This window comes from Sipha flava, unplaced genomic scaffold (assembly GCF_003268045.1).
Source record: "Sipha flava isolate LNK unplaced genomic scaffold, YSA_version1 130_pilon_pilon, whole genome shotgun sequence".
NCBI classification, from domain to species: Eukaryota; Metazoa; Arthropoda; class Insecta; order Hemiptera; family Aphididae; genus Sipha; species Sipha flava.
In genome coordinates this window covers 2,161,940-2,179,816 of record NW_020271756.1, presented here as the reverse complement: position 1 = coordinate 2,179,816, position 17,877 = coordinate 2,161,940, and the positions used below count along the sequence as shown (strand labels likewise).

At 37.4% G+C, this 17,877-nt stretch overlaps 2 protein-coding genes across 5 annotated transcripts in view; one reads left to right on the top strand and one right to left on the bottom strand.

Moving 5' to 3' along the window:
- Positions 1-5: 5 nt before the first annotated feature.
- The window catches only part of LOC112694485 (UDP-glucuronosyltransferase 2B13-like), a 44,804-nt gene continuing 26,932 nt past the window's right edge, over positions 6-17,877 (bottom strand). For 2 of the 4 annotated variants that reach the window (XM_025569956.1, XM_025569958.1), the window contains exons 2-5: positions 6,484-7,375; positions 5,847-6,060; positions 1,690-1,909; positions 6-268 (exon numbers count right to left, since the gene is read on the bottom strand). In XM_025569956.1, coding sequence (XP_025425741.1) covers positions 16-268; positions 1,690-1,909; positions 5,847-6,060; positions 6,484-7,359 — 1,563 coding nt within the window. In that variant the 5' untranslated portion in view covers positions 7,360-7,375 and the 3' untranslated portion in view covers positions 6-15. Of the gene's footprint in view, positions 269-1,689; positions 1,910-5,846; positions 6,061-6,483; positions 7,376-7,440; positions 7,633-17,877 lie in introns of all 4 variants that reach the window. The other 2 variants (XM_025569959.1, XM_025569957.1) reach the window with 2 other exon arrangements.
- The window catches only part of LOC112694484 (C-Maf-inducing protein-like), a 36,237-nt gene continuing 35,694 nt past the window's right edge, over positions 17,335-17,877 (top strand). Inside the window, exon 1 of the mRNA XM_025569955.1 lies at positions 17,335-17,714. The gene's annotated coding sequence lies outside the window, so the exon portion shown is untranslated. The remainder of the gene's footprint in view (positions 17,715-17,877) is intronic.

Below are 17,877 nucleotides of genomic sequence, written 5' to 3'. Positions count from 1 at the left end.
CGATGTCCATATGTGTTAAAATATTAACAATCGTATAATATATTTTATTTGAAACACCAAGTAAAATAAAAATAAAACACTCAATATCATAACACCGATAACGTCTAACAAAAAATATTGATAAAAATCTAAATGTATTGCCGGGGATGCAGTATTGGTATTATTTCCATGTCTTATTACGAATTCCGTCCAAAAAACAGCCGTTTCCAGTGCGCTCATGGGTCTGTCCCTGAATGAAGCCGATAACTCCATTGCCCTTAACCGGTATCTTAAATCACACGATCAAAAATGAAGTATTATAATGGTGATGCTAAACTCTCTTGGCTGTATCGCTAAGTCTTCGAATACTTTGTTAACTCTCCAGGATCAACATTATGTTTACTTAAATATGTAAACTTTTATATGGTAAAAGCCTTATCATATAATAAAATAAGCATTACACCAAAATGTAAAACTAAAATGAAAGTTACGATGAACAAAATAAAATGAGTAAAAAATATGAAGTAATAGACCCAAAAGAATAAACTTCTCAAGTTTTTTTTTTTTTAATTTATATGTTTGTACTACAAGAATTAAATTTAAATGATAATTTAATATTTATTATGATTTTTTATTTCAATAGTATCTCGACTATAATTATATAGTGTAAGAAATAGATTTATATTATTTATTATAATTTATATATTTGAATTTTTAAAAATTTGTATTTTCATATTATTATAAAAACAAATAGGATTCAATGTTATTAAAAAATTTTAATTTCATTAGTACATCGACTACTGTTCACTATATATTACAGACTTGGAAAAGTTTACATATTATACCCTTCAGGTAGTGTTGGAGTACTGGTATGGACCCGGAAGAGTTAACATATCATTAAAATCGGGAAAGCTCACAATTGCCTGATATATTTTTTTCTTAAATCGTTAGAAATCTTACATAATTAGAACTTATTAATGATTTACAGCAACTTATCTATTTCCTTTAAGCATGCTTGTGATTGAGGAAGAAAGTTAATTTACTCACATTTTGTCTTATATTTATTATTATTTATATTATTTTATAAGATAGTATTATACTCGGTACATATATTTAAGATATCTATCTATCATGGATATGGGAGTAGGTTGGTTAGAGGTTGTTTTTAAATAAACCAAAATAGACATTTGTCTTAAGACGCTTAAACTTAAGTTGAACTAATGGTATCAACGCTATGTTAAGACTTGTGAGTCGTGACCAACTGAATAACAAGAGGGAGAAAGTGGCTGAACACTTCCAAATATATTCCATGCTCCCTCACGTAAATTCTTTAGTAATGTGCAGTCTCCCAAACGTCCAAATATTTTCATTGCAGATTATTTTATTCGTTCTCAACTCAATTACAAATCAGTTTTTGATAACAATTTGCATTTATGTATAACCCTGCGCTAACCGAATAATACTTAAAAGGATAAATCACAGTATATGTGTAGTCACCGTCCTTCGAAATTGATCACTGGAATGACCAGTTGAATGGTATAGGTACCATATCTTTTCCTACAGTGCGTATAAGATCAGATATAAAAGTTTAATTTTTTTTTTTTTTTTTACAATTCGTTCACATTTGAACCGAAATGGAAAAATCGAATAATCCTTCGTGCATCAGTTAAGGACCTTATATATTTATAACTTAACAACCAAAGAACTTACCTTGTGTCTGTTATTATGGTCCGTAAACCGATGATCAGTTTTTGCGCTGTTATTCGCCGATAGTCCAGTCCGACGGCCACGCCTTTTTCAACACAGTTAGCGATGTTGGATTGTTGATCGCCGAACACCGGTATACCGATCATCGGCACTCCAAAGTGCACGGCTTCCATGACACCCATCAGACCGCCGTGGGTTATGAACGCTTTGACGTTCCTGTGATCTTTGAACACACGCACAAAAGTTGAATGAAAATCGTTTGAAAATCGAAAAAATTGTAAATCGTCTGCAGTGACCAATATGATCACTCCCGGTAAGACTCCAATGGTTTGTATGCCTATCGGTTCAAACGATTGTCGTGTAATAACTAGTGTTGGCCACAGTGGCGTACATACGGAGGGGGAGGGTTCCCGGGTTCAAACCCCCCCAGGGCCAAAAAAAAAAATTGTTTTATTATTGATGACGTGTAATATATTCGTAGTTTCATTATTACAATTTGAACTTAAAATATACAACTATACAAATATTATGATAATTAAATAATTATATTGATAGATCTTTGAAAAGTTTTGTTAACTATACTGTTTTTATATTTCAATAGCTATTAATTTACTGTAATGTAAAAGTAAACTGTAAATTGGTAAAAACGTTATATAAAATAATATCTATTTATAGCAGTTATTTATCTTATCTATCTGTGTAACGGAAAAAAAAGAAGATAACGATTATTTTTGTTAAACCCCCCTCCCCAGAGCAAGATTGAATGTACGCCACTGGTTGGCCAACGATTAACTGTCGATATCGTTTCCATTTTTCCGATACTGTACGTAGAAAAAATATTAATATCGATTTCGATTCGAAACAGGTAGGCACGCCGTAACATAAAAAATGTCCACTCTTGAAATCTAGGATACCTTATGCCAATAATAAACCCGTATATTTTTTCTTCGATTTTCATTGTAATCTGAAATAGGTTTTTAAACTGTAGTTAAAAAATGTGAGTTTTGTCCACTAACTTTTAATGTATTTAAAAGTCTTTTGGTTCACCAATATATTGTTGATGCAGTTGTGAACTTTTCTCCATCTAACGTTACTGTGACAATCCAGTAATTCAGTTACAGTTACAGTTCCCGTAATTCCAATAAGTCTTTCGTATTTTAAGCCATTTATCAATATTTATTTTTGTTTTACATATGAAATATTTGTTTGTTTTTTGACCGTTACACACTAGGAGTACAAAAATACGCGTAACGGCGTGCTAAAACGCTCTCTATATACATTGCACAAGTTATACGTCGTTTCCCTCCAAAAATAGGTAAAAATGTCATTGTTTTGTAGACAGTTGTAGTAAGTTTTAGATTAAACATTGTGCAATTCATTTGTTACTATTTAAATTAAATTTAAACGATTTGCTAATTAAAATACTAATTAGTATTTTTATTTACTAAGTAAATCAGAAACCGTCAGTATAATCTATATATTACATAAGAGGAAAAAAAAAGATCATCAACTCCAATCGGCGTTATTGGGACTGTGCTTTGAATTTAAAAAGGCCACGTGAAAAGCGAAACAAAAAATTTTTTTACACTTAAACAGTATGGTGAAGAGTTGTTTAAATATTTTAAAACGTCTATCTCATCATTTGACGAATTAGTAAGTAAATCAATAGTTTAAGAACTAAGTATAAGTATAACTATAAGTTTATATCAGTAAAATGTATAATCATATTTTTCTAATTTTTGATTTTTTTTTTAATGATTAAAAATTTGAATTAATTACCTGATATCAAATGCAAATCAAAAATTTAGAAACGTAGTAAAAGACCGCGGGGTATGTGAATAAACACAATGTGAATGCACAATCGTGTTTAACTTTATAATCAAACTGGGATAAAACGCTACGAAATCGAGCAAACGCGGTTTATCGCTTTTAGCAGCAGTTTATTTATGGTGTGTATAACACAATAAAGTTGTTTTTGTTTAATTTCAGACTTAAAATGCGGCTTTTTAGGACGGGCGCAAATTGAGACGTGGACGACGTAGCGCAGCGTAGAACGAGTCAGTGTACGACTCAACTGCGTGACCCGTGTGAGCGAATATTACAACGCAGTTTCTCGTAGTCATTCGATAAAAACATTTGACATCGACACGATTGAATAACGGATTAATAATAGATTTCAGTACGGAATCCGAGGAATCGGATGAACTCGTTTATTTAATCTTTAGTTAAACGAAGAAAGTCCCGAAATGATATTTCACGAAGAAAATAAAGAAGAGTCACGGTGAATTTGCTTTGACAACGGAATTCGATTAGTTTTTCTTCGATCGCGTCGTGCAGTGTATCTGTTGCATACTAATGTGGTCAAATATAATTACCTTATAATTAGCTTACATGAAATAATAAAGTAATAGCTTGATAAAAAAAATCAATTAAAAAAAAATCGAAAAAGTTCAAAAACTGCGTCACACGTTCGCTAGAAACTACTAAGCAAACACTGCACAGTTGCAGGCTGACGTAGGAACAGTGTTGCGCAGTCCTACTAAATTTACACTCGTCAGTTCAAACCGGTAGATCATACATGGGCGTATTTTAGGAGAGGGTCGAAGGAACTATCCTCCCCTGAATCCGTATTTAAGGAATTGATTATATGTGAGATACACATTTCAAATTTTTTTAATGTGGATCATTTTATAACGAAATTAAATTACGCGTGGCTGTGAACACTGAATTGGACTTTTTTTCGGGTCTATACTCAGTGAAAAACCAAATAAAAAGCGTAACTTTCAAAACACGGACAGGTGTTAGAAGAAAAGTACAAAAAAGTCGATTCAAGTGGATCCGGCAATTAGATTAAAAAAAAAAAATCACAAATATTAAGGATTTAACCGATTTAAATATTACCAAAAATGTACTTGTGAATTTTGAGCCTGAATTAAAGAAAAAATTTAAGTCGCTCTTCCTTCCCTCTAGAAGTAAGTCTGAATACGCCCCCGAGATCATATAACTCGGTGTTGCGGTGCGTTACTGTGGCAGCGTCTCGATTTGCGCCAGACCTCAAACACGCCGATTGACTTCACGACGGTTACTATTAAGTTTGCAACATCGTCCAACGATTAAAATGTTCCGGGTTTCGGATATCCCGATTTTTGCGATAATCGTTTAAAAATATTAATATCCGCGATATCGATATCGTTGGTCGACACTAATAATAGTTATACGGATGTAAAGCACTTTTTTTCTTTGATACACGTGTTTGCAGTGAAATACGGATAATTTTTTTTTTAACATTTTTCTCATGCTGTTCAACGTGTGTTTCGTGTTCAAATGTGTTCACGCGCATTACGCATACTTCATACATGCACTCGGTACAATATTTTCGCCGACGACAATGAAACAATGATAATAATTCAACTGTATTACGTGGTTATTACGGATGTCGGTTATCCGCCGACTATTTTACTACGAGTGCAGGTCGAACGTAAACAAAAAAAGGATTTCCTCCGTAACATTACTGTCATCATAATGACTCGTGGCGTTAAAACAAAGGGAAGTGTTGTACTTGGTTTTCGGCGAGGAGCAAATAATCAGATAAGATGTACGGAAGGCCAGTGTTCGACTTGAAGGGGGACGCAGGGGGACGGAGTACCCCGACTAATTTTCAGAAATGTTAACGTCCCCCTACTATTGTTACGTTATAATTATAAAGCTTAACAAGTTTTGGCGACGCTCTTTTTTTTTTTTTTAAGTAAATAGAGTCCCAATCCTTCAATTTTGCCAAGTCGAGCACTGCGTAGGCCCCTTTCCCCCAGCGCTATAGACGTAGTTTTCACTATGAATCGGTAAAAAAGCGTGGAAAACGATCGTGACGTGGCGTGAGAATTGTTCATGTTTTCCGAGCCGGTCTGATGCATTATCGCATAGATCTGAATCGGATCTTAAAGCATTTGCATTTTCAGACCGTTCATTTGACACCGAACTCAACGGAACTGCACACAAACACATACACAGGGACATATATAATACTTAATAATTCTGATGACTCGTAGTCTTAATCAAATGTTTCACTTAATCCTTTGCGCCCATCTTCAAATATTGGAAGAACAATACCTTTGCCACTGCACACCGCACACGAGTGGCACGTTCAAAGAAAATCCGCTTACTTAAGATCTGTTGTTGAGGCATCCATTTGGACACTTTGATGCGTTTTGAGTTCATCTCGCCCTCATACTTCCATAGCACACAGTACGGCAGCGCTTCGAAGGCTCGCACCAACGACGCGGTGAAGTGTTCCGGGAACGAGGCCGCTTTCAGCAACGAGCCGAATGACACGTACACGACGCCTTGGTCACACGAATCGCAGTAATCCGTCCATTCCTGTATCAGAGATAGTGGTTGAATTGTTCGAAAACGATATTCGTTCAAAACACATGTTTTATTCCGTTTGAAAAATATTACTAACCATTTTTCTTTTTGCCTTTAACAATTTATTAATATTAAGGATTCGTCGTGCGTTCTACGAGTAGTTAAACGGACAAATCTCAACGTTAATCGATTTAAAGTTAATGTGTACACAATATATTTACTCTACACCTATGTGTCACAGAGGAAAGCGATTAAAATTATATAAGGAACCATCTGTTGTGCTTGGCGGTGTTATATATCGCAGCATTGTTGTTTCATATTTAAATTTTTCCACTGAATATTCTAGATAGCACACGTTGTTGAGTGCGTTTTGGTGAAAAATTGAATTTCGCGCGTGCACGACCGGACACTACCGGAGCCGATGCGCATACTCACGTTGGCCGCGTTCTCCTCGGGACGGCCGATGTGTAGGCCGCCCACCTCGACGACGTTGTTGACCAACGGCCTGGGCTGGGTGAGACTGTGGTGGCCGTTGACCAGCACGAGAGCGGTGCGCCGGCGCACGATGTCCGGCACGGGCGGCATGTGGGCACCGAAGTGCCGCCTGACCAGTTCGGTAGACGGGCCGTCGGTGAACGCGTGGTAGCCAGCCGTGCCGAAGTGCGTGGCCAGCGCGTTGACCAGCCGCTGGCCGAACGTCATGGTGCGGCCGCCGTAGGCGAGCAAGTGGTTGACCAGGTACGCGGGGTTCTGCGGGTTGGCCACGTGCCCGTTGAGCTGCGGCGAGTGGTCGGCCGTGCGGACGGACACCAGCGGCGCGTCGTACACGTGCGCCAGCGCGGCGAAGCAGTCCGTGGAGAACGCCTCGACCAGCACCACGTCGAACGCGTCGGGCCCTCGGATCAGCGCCCGCACCCGCGCATGGTCGTACGTGGCCTCGCACACTCGGTGGTTCATCAGGCACAGGTCCCGGAGCCCGGTCACCGGGTTGGAGAACCCGTCGAACTCGGCCACGTCCATCTGGCTGATGGCCGGCGGCAACGCGTCCGACACGTCCACGTCCACGTAACGGCCGCCGTTGCTGCTGCTGTTGATCACCGCCGCCGTTGCTCCTCCTTCGTCGCGTCGTCTGGGGAACGGGCTGACGACCGTCACGTCGTGGCCGCGCTCGGACAGCGCGACCACCAGCGGCTCGACCATGGCGAAGTGGCTGTGGCCGTTGTACGGGAACACGGCTAGCACCCGGGCGCCGGTGGACGCGGCCACGCATGCTGCGAATACCGCCGCCGCTGCTATCAGACGGGCAGCCATCGTCGCCGGGCTCTCGCTGAAACAGTAAACAACGGCCGTCGGTCATCGCTCCGATGGTTTTCGTCGCGCGCTCCGCAGTACCCTAAGAAACGATCGTACTTGTTGCGCCGACGTCTTACGTCGCACTGCGGTGACCGTCGTAAAAAAATGTTTGCCCGCGTTTACGCAACAATCGTTTCGGTAGAACTGCGGTGGTAACCGGTTATACCATTGTCGGTGCACGATCGATCGGGTTGTCTTGTATGCGCGCGTGACTTTACGGCTGAACATCATCTATATAAATGTATATATATCAAGGATGTATTTGAATTGAAGCCATGAGGGGTGGGGGGAAACTAATTTTTCTTCAATACAAACTTAAAAATAATTTACAATTCATGTTTCTGTTATAATGATAACATATTATAATGATAGACTAGTAATTTATATTCTTAATTATTTATACACTATATTTTTTAAGTAAATCAATGTATTATATTCAACAAAAATACGAGACATGGGGGGGTGAATGTCCCATTCACCCCCCCCCCCCTAAAATACGCATTTGATATATATATAAGTGTGTACACGTTTACAGTGGTGGCATCAAAAAATTTTTTTTTGTTCGGTCACAAAAAATTAGGTTAAAAAATTAAAAATAATTATTACCATTGATATGGGATGATTGTTATATTTTAACATTTTAAACGACTGCAACTAAGACTAAACTACTTTAAGATAATTTCAATCATTACCAAGTATGCATTAGGCCGGGCCATAGTGGTGGGGCCAGGCATTTTCAGGTTGGTTAGGTATCTAGCAGTGGCGTATTTTCAATTTTTTCTGGGGGGGGTCCACAGTTTATACATAATTAATATAAACTATATATTATATTGTAATAGTTACATCCTTATGCAGTTTTTGGAGGAAGTTGAACTAAATAATGTAATAATCGTAAAGTCTTATGTAACATTATATATATATACCTATATATAGTATTTAACATTATATATTATAAAGTATTGTTATAAAATAAATTCTAGTTGTCTCGATTTTTTGGCCAACTCCTGTATCACTTCATTAATAGTAATTTCAACTTCCCTGTGAATGTTTAACATAGCCAATCCTGCAAATATGTAAGAATTTTAGTTTATTTTATTTTTTTTGGAGAGGTTCTGGGGGGTCCAGTACCCCTGGACCCCCCTCCGTAAATACGCCACTGTTACCTGGTTTGAAACCGAAATGATATTTATTTATTTTATTTTTGGTCACGGGTAATCTCCGAAGTCACTCATTCGACGGGTGTGCGGTTTGTTTTCTGAACGATAGAGAAAGATTTCACGCCTGATTTCATTCATGGTCAATTTTACATCACATATTCACGAGCAAACAATTCATACGTTTATGCATCCGATCGTGGAACACGAATAGCAATATACAACGAGATTTATTGTGGAAGCCGAAAAATAATAGAATACATACAAATACTATCAGTACCTGAATTGGATGTTTTTGCTAGCTCCAGGCGAAAATGAAAATCTGTTCGTTCATATATGTTAACAAAAAAATATATCAAGTAGCCAGGTCGAATATACAAATGTATCGATATCATTTAGTGTGATCGGAGCATTCAGCAAATGCCTATGCAAATAAGCAAGGCATTACACTTATGTATTCAGTTGAAACCTTAACAACTTTACTAAATCCCTTATAGCCGTAAGAAACTCAACATGTACATAATATTTAAATCAATGTGTTCTAATCAATTAAATTGTTTATTGTTGTTCTGATTTCAATTTAAATATTCGTATAGAAAAAATACTTATAATCCAATAATATAATAATTATTATAAAACAGGTACTTTCATTTTTGAAAAGTAAAGGTACGCGTTTTGTTGTACGAAGCCATAATTTTTATTGAACACCGGACGAATAAAAATCTAAATTACATGGAATAACGATGAATAATTAATAATATGAATACTATAACAAATGTACAGTTTCAAATATTATAAAAATTTTCCATTTTTTTTATCATTTGTCTAGCTTGTAATGTGGCATTTAATTAAAATGTGGATAGTAAGACTGCATAGAATTTTAATTATTCGACTATATATCTACCGCATAAAAGTTGAATTTGCTGCAATTTTAAAAAAAAATATTATAATAATGATAAAAAATATCATGAATTATTTATTTTCAATGTTTTAATAACGTTTTTGACAAATATTATTAATATAATAAAGTATAATTATTACTTATTTTATGTAATATGTAATTTTTTACTGTGCTCATTATTATGTGTGTTATTTTATTTATAGAAATAATAATCAATTTATTCTTTGTTATCAATAAAATTCTTGATAGTGTTCGTTATTATACTAATGTTTCATTATAGGTAGGTACCTACATAGTTTCATGATTTTCCATCAATGTGCGTCAATTGTATAGTTATCGGGTTACTGAACAATCTAGATTCACTATAATTCTAAAAATATATTTATAAGTAGAGCTAGGATTTATGTGCATTGGTATGTGTGTTTTTTTTTTTTTTTGCATATCTTGAATAAAATTAATATAATAGCAGACAAAATGCGAAAAATGCATGTTTTAAAGAACTTATATTATTTTTACGTGTATTTCATCGCTTTACGAATACATTCAAATTTAAATTGATTTTTCTTATCGTTGTAAACCAGTGCGGCTGAAGATAACCTGTTGTACGTAACAAATGATTTAACTGGATAAAAGCGTACGTGTAAAAATTAGTATGTATTTTGACATAGTCGTCGTCGTACATCGTGTTTGGAAGTGTGGTGTATGTGTAAGATCACCACATATTTTTTTAGTCGAAACGATATAACTTCATAATTTTAATTACCAAAATAATTAAAATACTTCGTTACAAGTAGCATTTTACGAGCCTTAGTTTAGTTTTACGTTGAATGTTTATAGCTGTTACAAGTCACCCAAAAATTGAGGTAACTTGTAACACGTATTTTTATATTTTTTTTTTAAGCCAGCTTTGGTCAAAAAAGTTAATGAATGATTAAATGATGAAAAGATTAATAATCTTATTCTATTCACGAGATGTATGCACGTATATATGTATTTTTTGTAGCCCCGTGAGATTTTTTTTAAGCTTAAAATACCAAAATCGTTTCAAGTCACCTCGGTTGACGGTACGAACAAATTTTTTTTTTTATTTAATAATTATTAACAAAATTAAATACTATTATGGTTTTAAGGAATAAAAAAATTAAATAATTAATTACACTTATTGATAAGTGACTTATTCACAACTCTTTTTAGATTTATACGAGTAATAAAAACGTCCACGTAAAGAAAACGGTTAACGAATACTGCAACACTGTAATAATTAATTATGAAAAATAGTTTTATGTTTGCACTGATACTGCGGTGTTTCTATATTATATTATGCTTAATATATAATATATAGTATGTATTTTATTAGTGTATCTATTCCGATCATAGACATATTAATAAACTAACTTATTAATATGTCTATGATCTCGAAACACCACACACAGCCTCTGTCATTCGCCGTCATCATTTGTCATCAAAGCCAGTGAGAACTTTTGAGGGCCCCAGGGCTGATCAGTTTCAGGACCTCTTTACTTACACTTGTTCGGCCAAGATATACATACTACTTGTATGCACTAGTACATATTTTAGTACAGTACAAATATTTAAATATGCATTTTATACTATGGCGAATAAGATTATAAAATAATGTACAAAACGTTGAGACGACAGGCCTTCTCAGAGGTACAGATCCTAGAGCTCTATTCTTCCCTGTTCCACTCTCTCTCCGGTCCTGACCGTCACTATTCACCATGCCGTAATACAGTGTATACACGTCGCGTGCGTGTATACTAGTTAAATATAATAAAAATAATAATTCATCGACATATGAAAATTGATTATCGTTATTTTTTACTACTTTCTGAAAACGAAGATACTCCGAGGGACAAAGGGACAAAGATACATAAAATAGAACCGTCCCGTTCTAAACGGGACGTATGGTCACATTATATATGCGTTGTCGTATGTTGCAAACAGTTTCGTTACATAAAATCTAAAATTTCAAAAATACAAATTGCTAGTTGGAAACTTCCACAATACGTCGAAGAATTTTCAAGTATAGCTTTTAAGACTGTTGAAAAAGCAATATTTTATTATATTTTCTTCCCCGACAACCTACCTCGCCGTCTTAACAGACGTTGGTTCCGTGATATTTCAGATTAAAAACGATCCACGTTAAATTTCTAGCCGGAACATGTAAAGAGTCATCACTGGATAGACTCATTGTCTCCTGGTCGATAATCCATTGCTTTGTTTGACCATTTGCTTGACGTGTTTTTTTTATTTTGTTATACAACAAATTGTGAATGATATTTATTTTTAATAATAATAATAAAAAAAAAATATATATCCCAGATAACAAAATTTATATGCGCAAAAATGACATCGTGTGACGTCCATCAGAATTATAGTAAATATAAAAACAAATGAAATTATAACAGAATATCATTCATTTTTTGAAAATGTAAAACACCGTGAAATTGTTTCGTGTAACTTGAATAGCGTTAATAATTATATTCTTTTAGACTTAAGAATTTTTTAAAAATGTTTTTATAATTTGAATGTCAATTTATCATATATTTTTGGCATCATATAATGTATTCATTTATTCATTTTTTTTTGCATGTTTTTGCATATTATTAATAAATAAAATGCATATTTCATTATTTTGTATTGCATATAAATCCCAGCCCTATTTATACGTTTTTATACCCATTAAAAATAGAACTGTACTTTATCCTACGCAGTAGAAACAGTATAATAAATAATACATAACATGATAATGCTCGTTTCTGAAAATAGTTTTTATGTTATTGATCCATAGAGTTTCCATTTCCACGCATTCACAAAGAAATGAGATTTGTCTTCGTCGAAAATAAAAAATGAAATACATACATTTAAATTTTTATTGTATTTTAATCTTACATTAATTTAATAATAACCAAGTTAACACTGCTAAAATTATGAATAACAATTATTTTAAATTAATTTAAAAGTAATTTAATATTATTAAAAGCCTTTTAATAATATTACGTTTTGTGTTACGAAACAGCGACTCTCGAATGGCACAACATTACGCAATGCATTACCAGTGTGCAATGAGATTTATGCGTACATTTATTTTTTTTGCAAACTGTAATTCTTTAATCATACTTTATTAAGGTTTAGTAAATAAAAAGTATCATATAACAATATTATAAGAAATCTTATTAGAAAAAAAACGATTTGAGAATTACTTTTCTATTCTAATGTAAAGGTGTAAACGTATCTTAACCCACAATTATATTGTATTGTACTAAAGAGTTTGCATTTTATACTAATATATCACCTCTATATTACTTTATCAACAGACCCGACAAATAAGTACCATGTATATGTCACCTAGATCGATTTTAAGATATTAGGAAACAGCACAAACATATTGTTTTGTATGTTCAAAAAACAAATTGTACCAAATCGAACTCAATATGTTCTGTTCGGAACAAGATTTTCGAATGGAGACCAACTTAGTTTAAATGTTGAAACTTCAATTTTCTGAGACTATGGTAATACATCCTATACTCGATTGTTAAATATTTTTAATAATTTATATTAACTGATAATAAACAATGCATTTATTGTTATTTCAAGAATGTTAACCACAATACCAGGGTATTTTACCAACTAGAGACAAAAAATTATAAGGACCTACCTTGAAAATAGGAAATTAAATTTGTTTCCTATAAATACAAGTAATATACCATGAAATGAAATACAAATTTAGATTGTGGGCTATCATATAATATTACAGTACCTAGTATCTCTATTATTTTTAATTACGTATTTTCATGCTTTTATGGTGAACAATTACAATTTTTTTTCTTTTTGTTAAAAATGATCATATTCTTATGTTTAATTATTATGTTTTTCTATTTTTCTAGTGCACATCTTTAAGTAAAATTATTGATCATATTAAGGTAATTACAATAAAATAATATAATTATGTTATTTGTAATTATAATTATTACAATTAAAAAAGCAATAACTATTGGTAAATGAAAACATCGAATACTGTTCCATTCGATGTGGTTTTAGTGCAGAGATTGATTTACTGAGATCGCCTCATTATTTTCCATATCTTTGAACTACCCAGGATTCAAGACCTTTTTCGATCGCCCTTATGTGATCGATTTAAATATTGACTTGCGGTCTACGGTATACGAACAGACGGAAAAGATTTACCGCGGATATCATCGTCGACGAGTAACCAGTTGATTTATCGCAATCATTGAATTATTTATCTGCTGTTGTAGTGGACAGTTGAAATGCAGTTAAGAGCGGTCAAAATACATTCCGATCGACGAGGAGATATATATCAACGTAACAATTTTAATATAATAACGATTATACCCGCGGGGAGTCGATCGATATCCTAACGAACGGATGACCGACCACGAACTCGTCAGGATGGATTGTGCAACCTCGAACGTGCCAGATTTCCGTTTGTACAGTCGCTATCGCGAATTCGAGTTGTACCGGACTTGCCCCGTCAGCCATCACGAATTCGTAACGGTTCGATTCAGAAAATAAAGCCATCACTGGCCAAGAGGGGATGAAGCACAAGAACGCACACTGCACATAAACAACGTTCCAAGTGATGGGTGGGGGCGAGGTGATTAGAACACATGTACACCACATTTATGCGATGTAAAAAATAAAGTTTATCACTGTTGATGTACATTTTTGTAAAATTCTGGATTCCATACATTACGAGCGACAACATTTTTTTTCAATTTCCCTGGGATGACAACATTACCGAATACTATCGTATGGTGATTTTTTGACCATCAATGAGTTTGGTTTAGATAGATAGATTTGTTTTTTAACGATTATCGATTTTCAACATTAAAAATATACAGTTGTATACGTGTCAATGAACGCTGCTGTTTGCATAGGGTATACGCGTAATCAGTCAACTGGTGTACGGTGAGGTATACTGGTTGTCGTTCAAAACGTCACTGACAAATAAAGCTGCGTAATTTTGACCAGGTACTTGTTCGGTATAATTGTACATATTATCTAATAACAATATCGGTTCGAATAAATTTTAGCCGTTCATTACATTAAATAATGAATCGATCAGTCGTGACAAAACGGTTGTAACTTGCACCGCCGCGGCCCACATACCAGTCAACCGATCCAAAAATGTGGCAGATTGTGGCACTCTTTATTGCACCCGTGAGTACGCCTATGACGTGGCAATGTTCGTCACCAAGGATATTAAAAACAATCGGACGCACGTTTTTGTGCTACGTTCCAACGCAACGTTGTTCTCGATAAAATTATTTAAAAGTATGACGTTTCGAAAGGTTTCGTTGTGGTTTTATATGCATGTTATATAGATTGAAAAAAGACGGTTTTGCACAACGATTAAAAAAAAAAAAAACCCGTCGACAGTGCAGCACCGGTTGCCGAAGTTATTTTCAACTAATTTCGTAACAAAAACAAAACATCGCTACGGTTGTACAGTATGTTGAATCCGCCATACTTATCATTTGTAAAGCAGTGTGATCGGGTAATATATAAAAAAACTAAAACGTCTCAAAGACTAAATAACTAACGTGCGGTAGATTTGTTCACGTGTCCGATGCATACTACCTGATATAACGGTCGTTATTTTGCTCAGGACTTGCCACAATAACCTTACGTAACGTCGAACATCAAAATGTTTAACGAATATGATACGAAAATAGGTTTACAGGGAACTCGCACGTCAAAACCTCTCCATTGATCGCACACCGTTGCGGAGATAACCTCAAAAGCTTATGCAGCAAATGCATTAACCTAGTTTTCGGTGCCCCCCTCCCCAAGGTTTTCGAAACGAATGAGGGGCGATCCACCGTGGATTGACATGGGAGCAAACGTGCTCACAATAAGGTGAACACACGTCCTGCCCGTGTGCATTGCACTAGTCCGTGAAGCAGTGTAGCGAAAACGTCTGCGGCCTCGTGGTACATTCGACGAGTGTTGAAAATGAAAATTGGTCAACGATCGTGTTGCGAAATGTGTGCACTATACGCGAACAGTGTTTATATGAAAACTTTAAGTTCGGACGGATAGGGGGAGGGGAGGTACCTACTTTTCGGGGTGTTTTACTACGGACAGCTCGGGGTTTTTTCTCACACCGACTTGAATTGTTTATTAGATTATTAATAACGCAATAATAATATTAATATTCAGCATACAATATGGGCGCGAGCAGTGCCGCAACTACACTAACTTGGGCCGGTGTGTAAGTAAAATGAATACCCCCCCCCCCGCATCCGGACTCTGCAGAGAAACCGTATCGTATTTGTAACCAAACTATTTTTAATTCCGATTAAACAGGCTGTAAAAAAAATGTTGATGTACGATAATGTGTACAAAACAAAATCAATCATTTATTTTTCAATCTCCATAAGTAATTATTATTACAAAATGATTTAATTCTCTTGCTTTCTACATATTTTTAAAATATTACCATTGAGCCCTATTATAAGCTAGGGTCATGGGCTCGTGTGTATGACACACGCAACATACCCGGTTATTGTGGCACTGGGTGCGAGCCCAATTTACATTTAATATCAATACAATATTTAATAGTAATAGAATTACAAGTGTGATAGCAGGTAAATCATTGAAAATATATGATTGGGTTAAGAAATTGAGAAGGAGGTGTTCTAATTTGATAATAATATTAATAACGTAATAAGGCTTCAAAAAAAAAAAAATAAAATAAAAATACGGTACGCATAATTTATAAACATCTTTAACCGAGTTAGACAGTATACACAGCAGTAGAACACTCATTTCGGGCAGCCGTCAACGTCGTTAACTACGCAACGAATAACACACGAAATGTCTGAAAATATTTATCATACGCGAACGTAAGAATTGTTATTCTATTTAGTTTTAGAATTTTTTTAAATGTCTGGTATCCGGGCGGTATGCGTGAACGAATAGTAATAAATGGGGCCGTTTTTATAATACTTGAAATCGTATCGTAACCGCATTATTAAACGGAACGCAAAGCATTTTCAAGACAATGCCTCCTACAGGTAGACAGGGAAAAGTTGCGCGTAAATGATATCGTTTGATCGTCATTTTTTCCCATGTAGTTCTCGATTCGACTGTAAGAAACGCGCGTACGGAACATCGCAATATCTGGGCCCACCTCGGTTGGGGGGGGGGGTATTAATTTCTCCCCCGCATCGTAACTTTCCTTCGCCAACCCGTAGGTCTGTTATCGTAAGCAAAGCGACGGGTACGATCGCCCTTTTTCGTCGGTGGCACGCCGTCCGACGACGCGTGGTGTGCCGGCCACCGGCTGCTGCGATGTCGCCGCGCGTACTCTAGCCCCACGACGCCGCGGGTCCCGTGGCCACGGCTGCGCCGGGTCATTCGGTCAAAGCGGCACGCCATCTGCTCGCCAAGGCTGGGCGGGCCGTCGTCCCCGTCACCCCCGGGGACCGAGAGCGAACGGTCTGTGGGGCGGGAGCGCGGCGGACGACGCGCCGCGCACGTACATTACCGTCGATCGATTTTCGCACGGGCCCGAGCGGTGGCGGCGGCGGCGGTGCGCACGGACGGGAGAGCGGCGCGCATCGGCGCGGAGTCAGAGGGAGCGCGTGCACCGTCGTAACCGAGCACTGGCCGTTTCGTCCGTCCGACCGCCGCCGGCGCGGCTGGCGCGCGCGCGCACTCTTGCGTTCACGCACGCCCACACGCGACGGAGCACGGCGAACGCGCAAGTCCGTCAAAGTGCGCAATGTGCTTAACCTAACGGCGGCGGCGGCGGCGGCGGCGAAACGCGCACACGCTGTACACGTCGCAGCGGTGGTGGTGGTTGCGGTGGTGGAGGCGGTGGCGGTGGCGGCGGTCGTCGTAGTCGTAGTCGACCGGGACACGGACACCTTTGGACGTGCGTTCCGCGATCGGTTCCCGTTTTCGCGCGTTCCGAAAATCATCCGCGTCGCGTCGCCCATAGTTGTCACCACCGGCACGTGCGCACACCGATTTTCGAGACCCTCGCACCGGGTCCGCAGAGTCCACGGGGCTACCGTGCGTAAGGGCCCGTCCCGCGGAAAACGCGTGTGTGCGGCATGCGCGTACGGCAGTGCGTGGGCAGCACGGCCGGCGCGTAACAAGTACTGTGCGCGCGCTATGGGCACCACCGACTGCCGCAGGTAGTAATAACGGCTGTTGATCATCGCGACGGGACGATAGCTGTGCACCAACACCGCAGCCGCCGCGTAAGTACCGTGTGTGTCCCGTGCGCGGGTGCCGGACGGCGGTCCCGGCGATCGCCGACGCGTTACCGGGTCCGCCGCGATGACGGGGGCGGGGGAAGAGGGGTAAGCGAGCGTGTCCCGGTCGACCCTAGCCGATCCAGGTGCCCGTAAGTGAGAGAGCCCG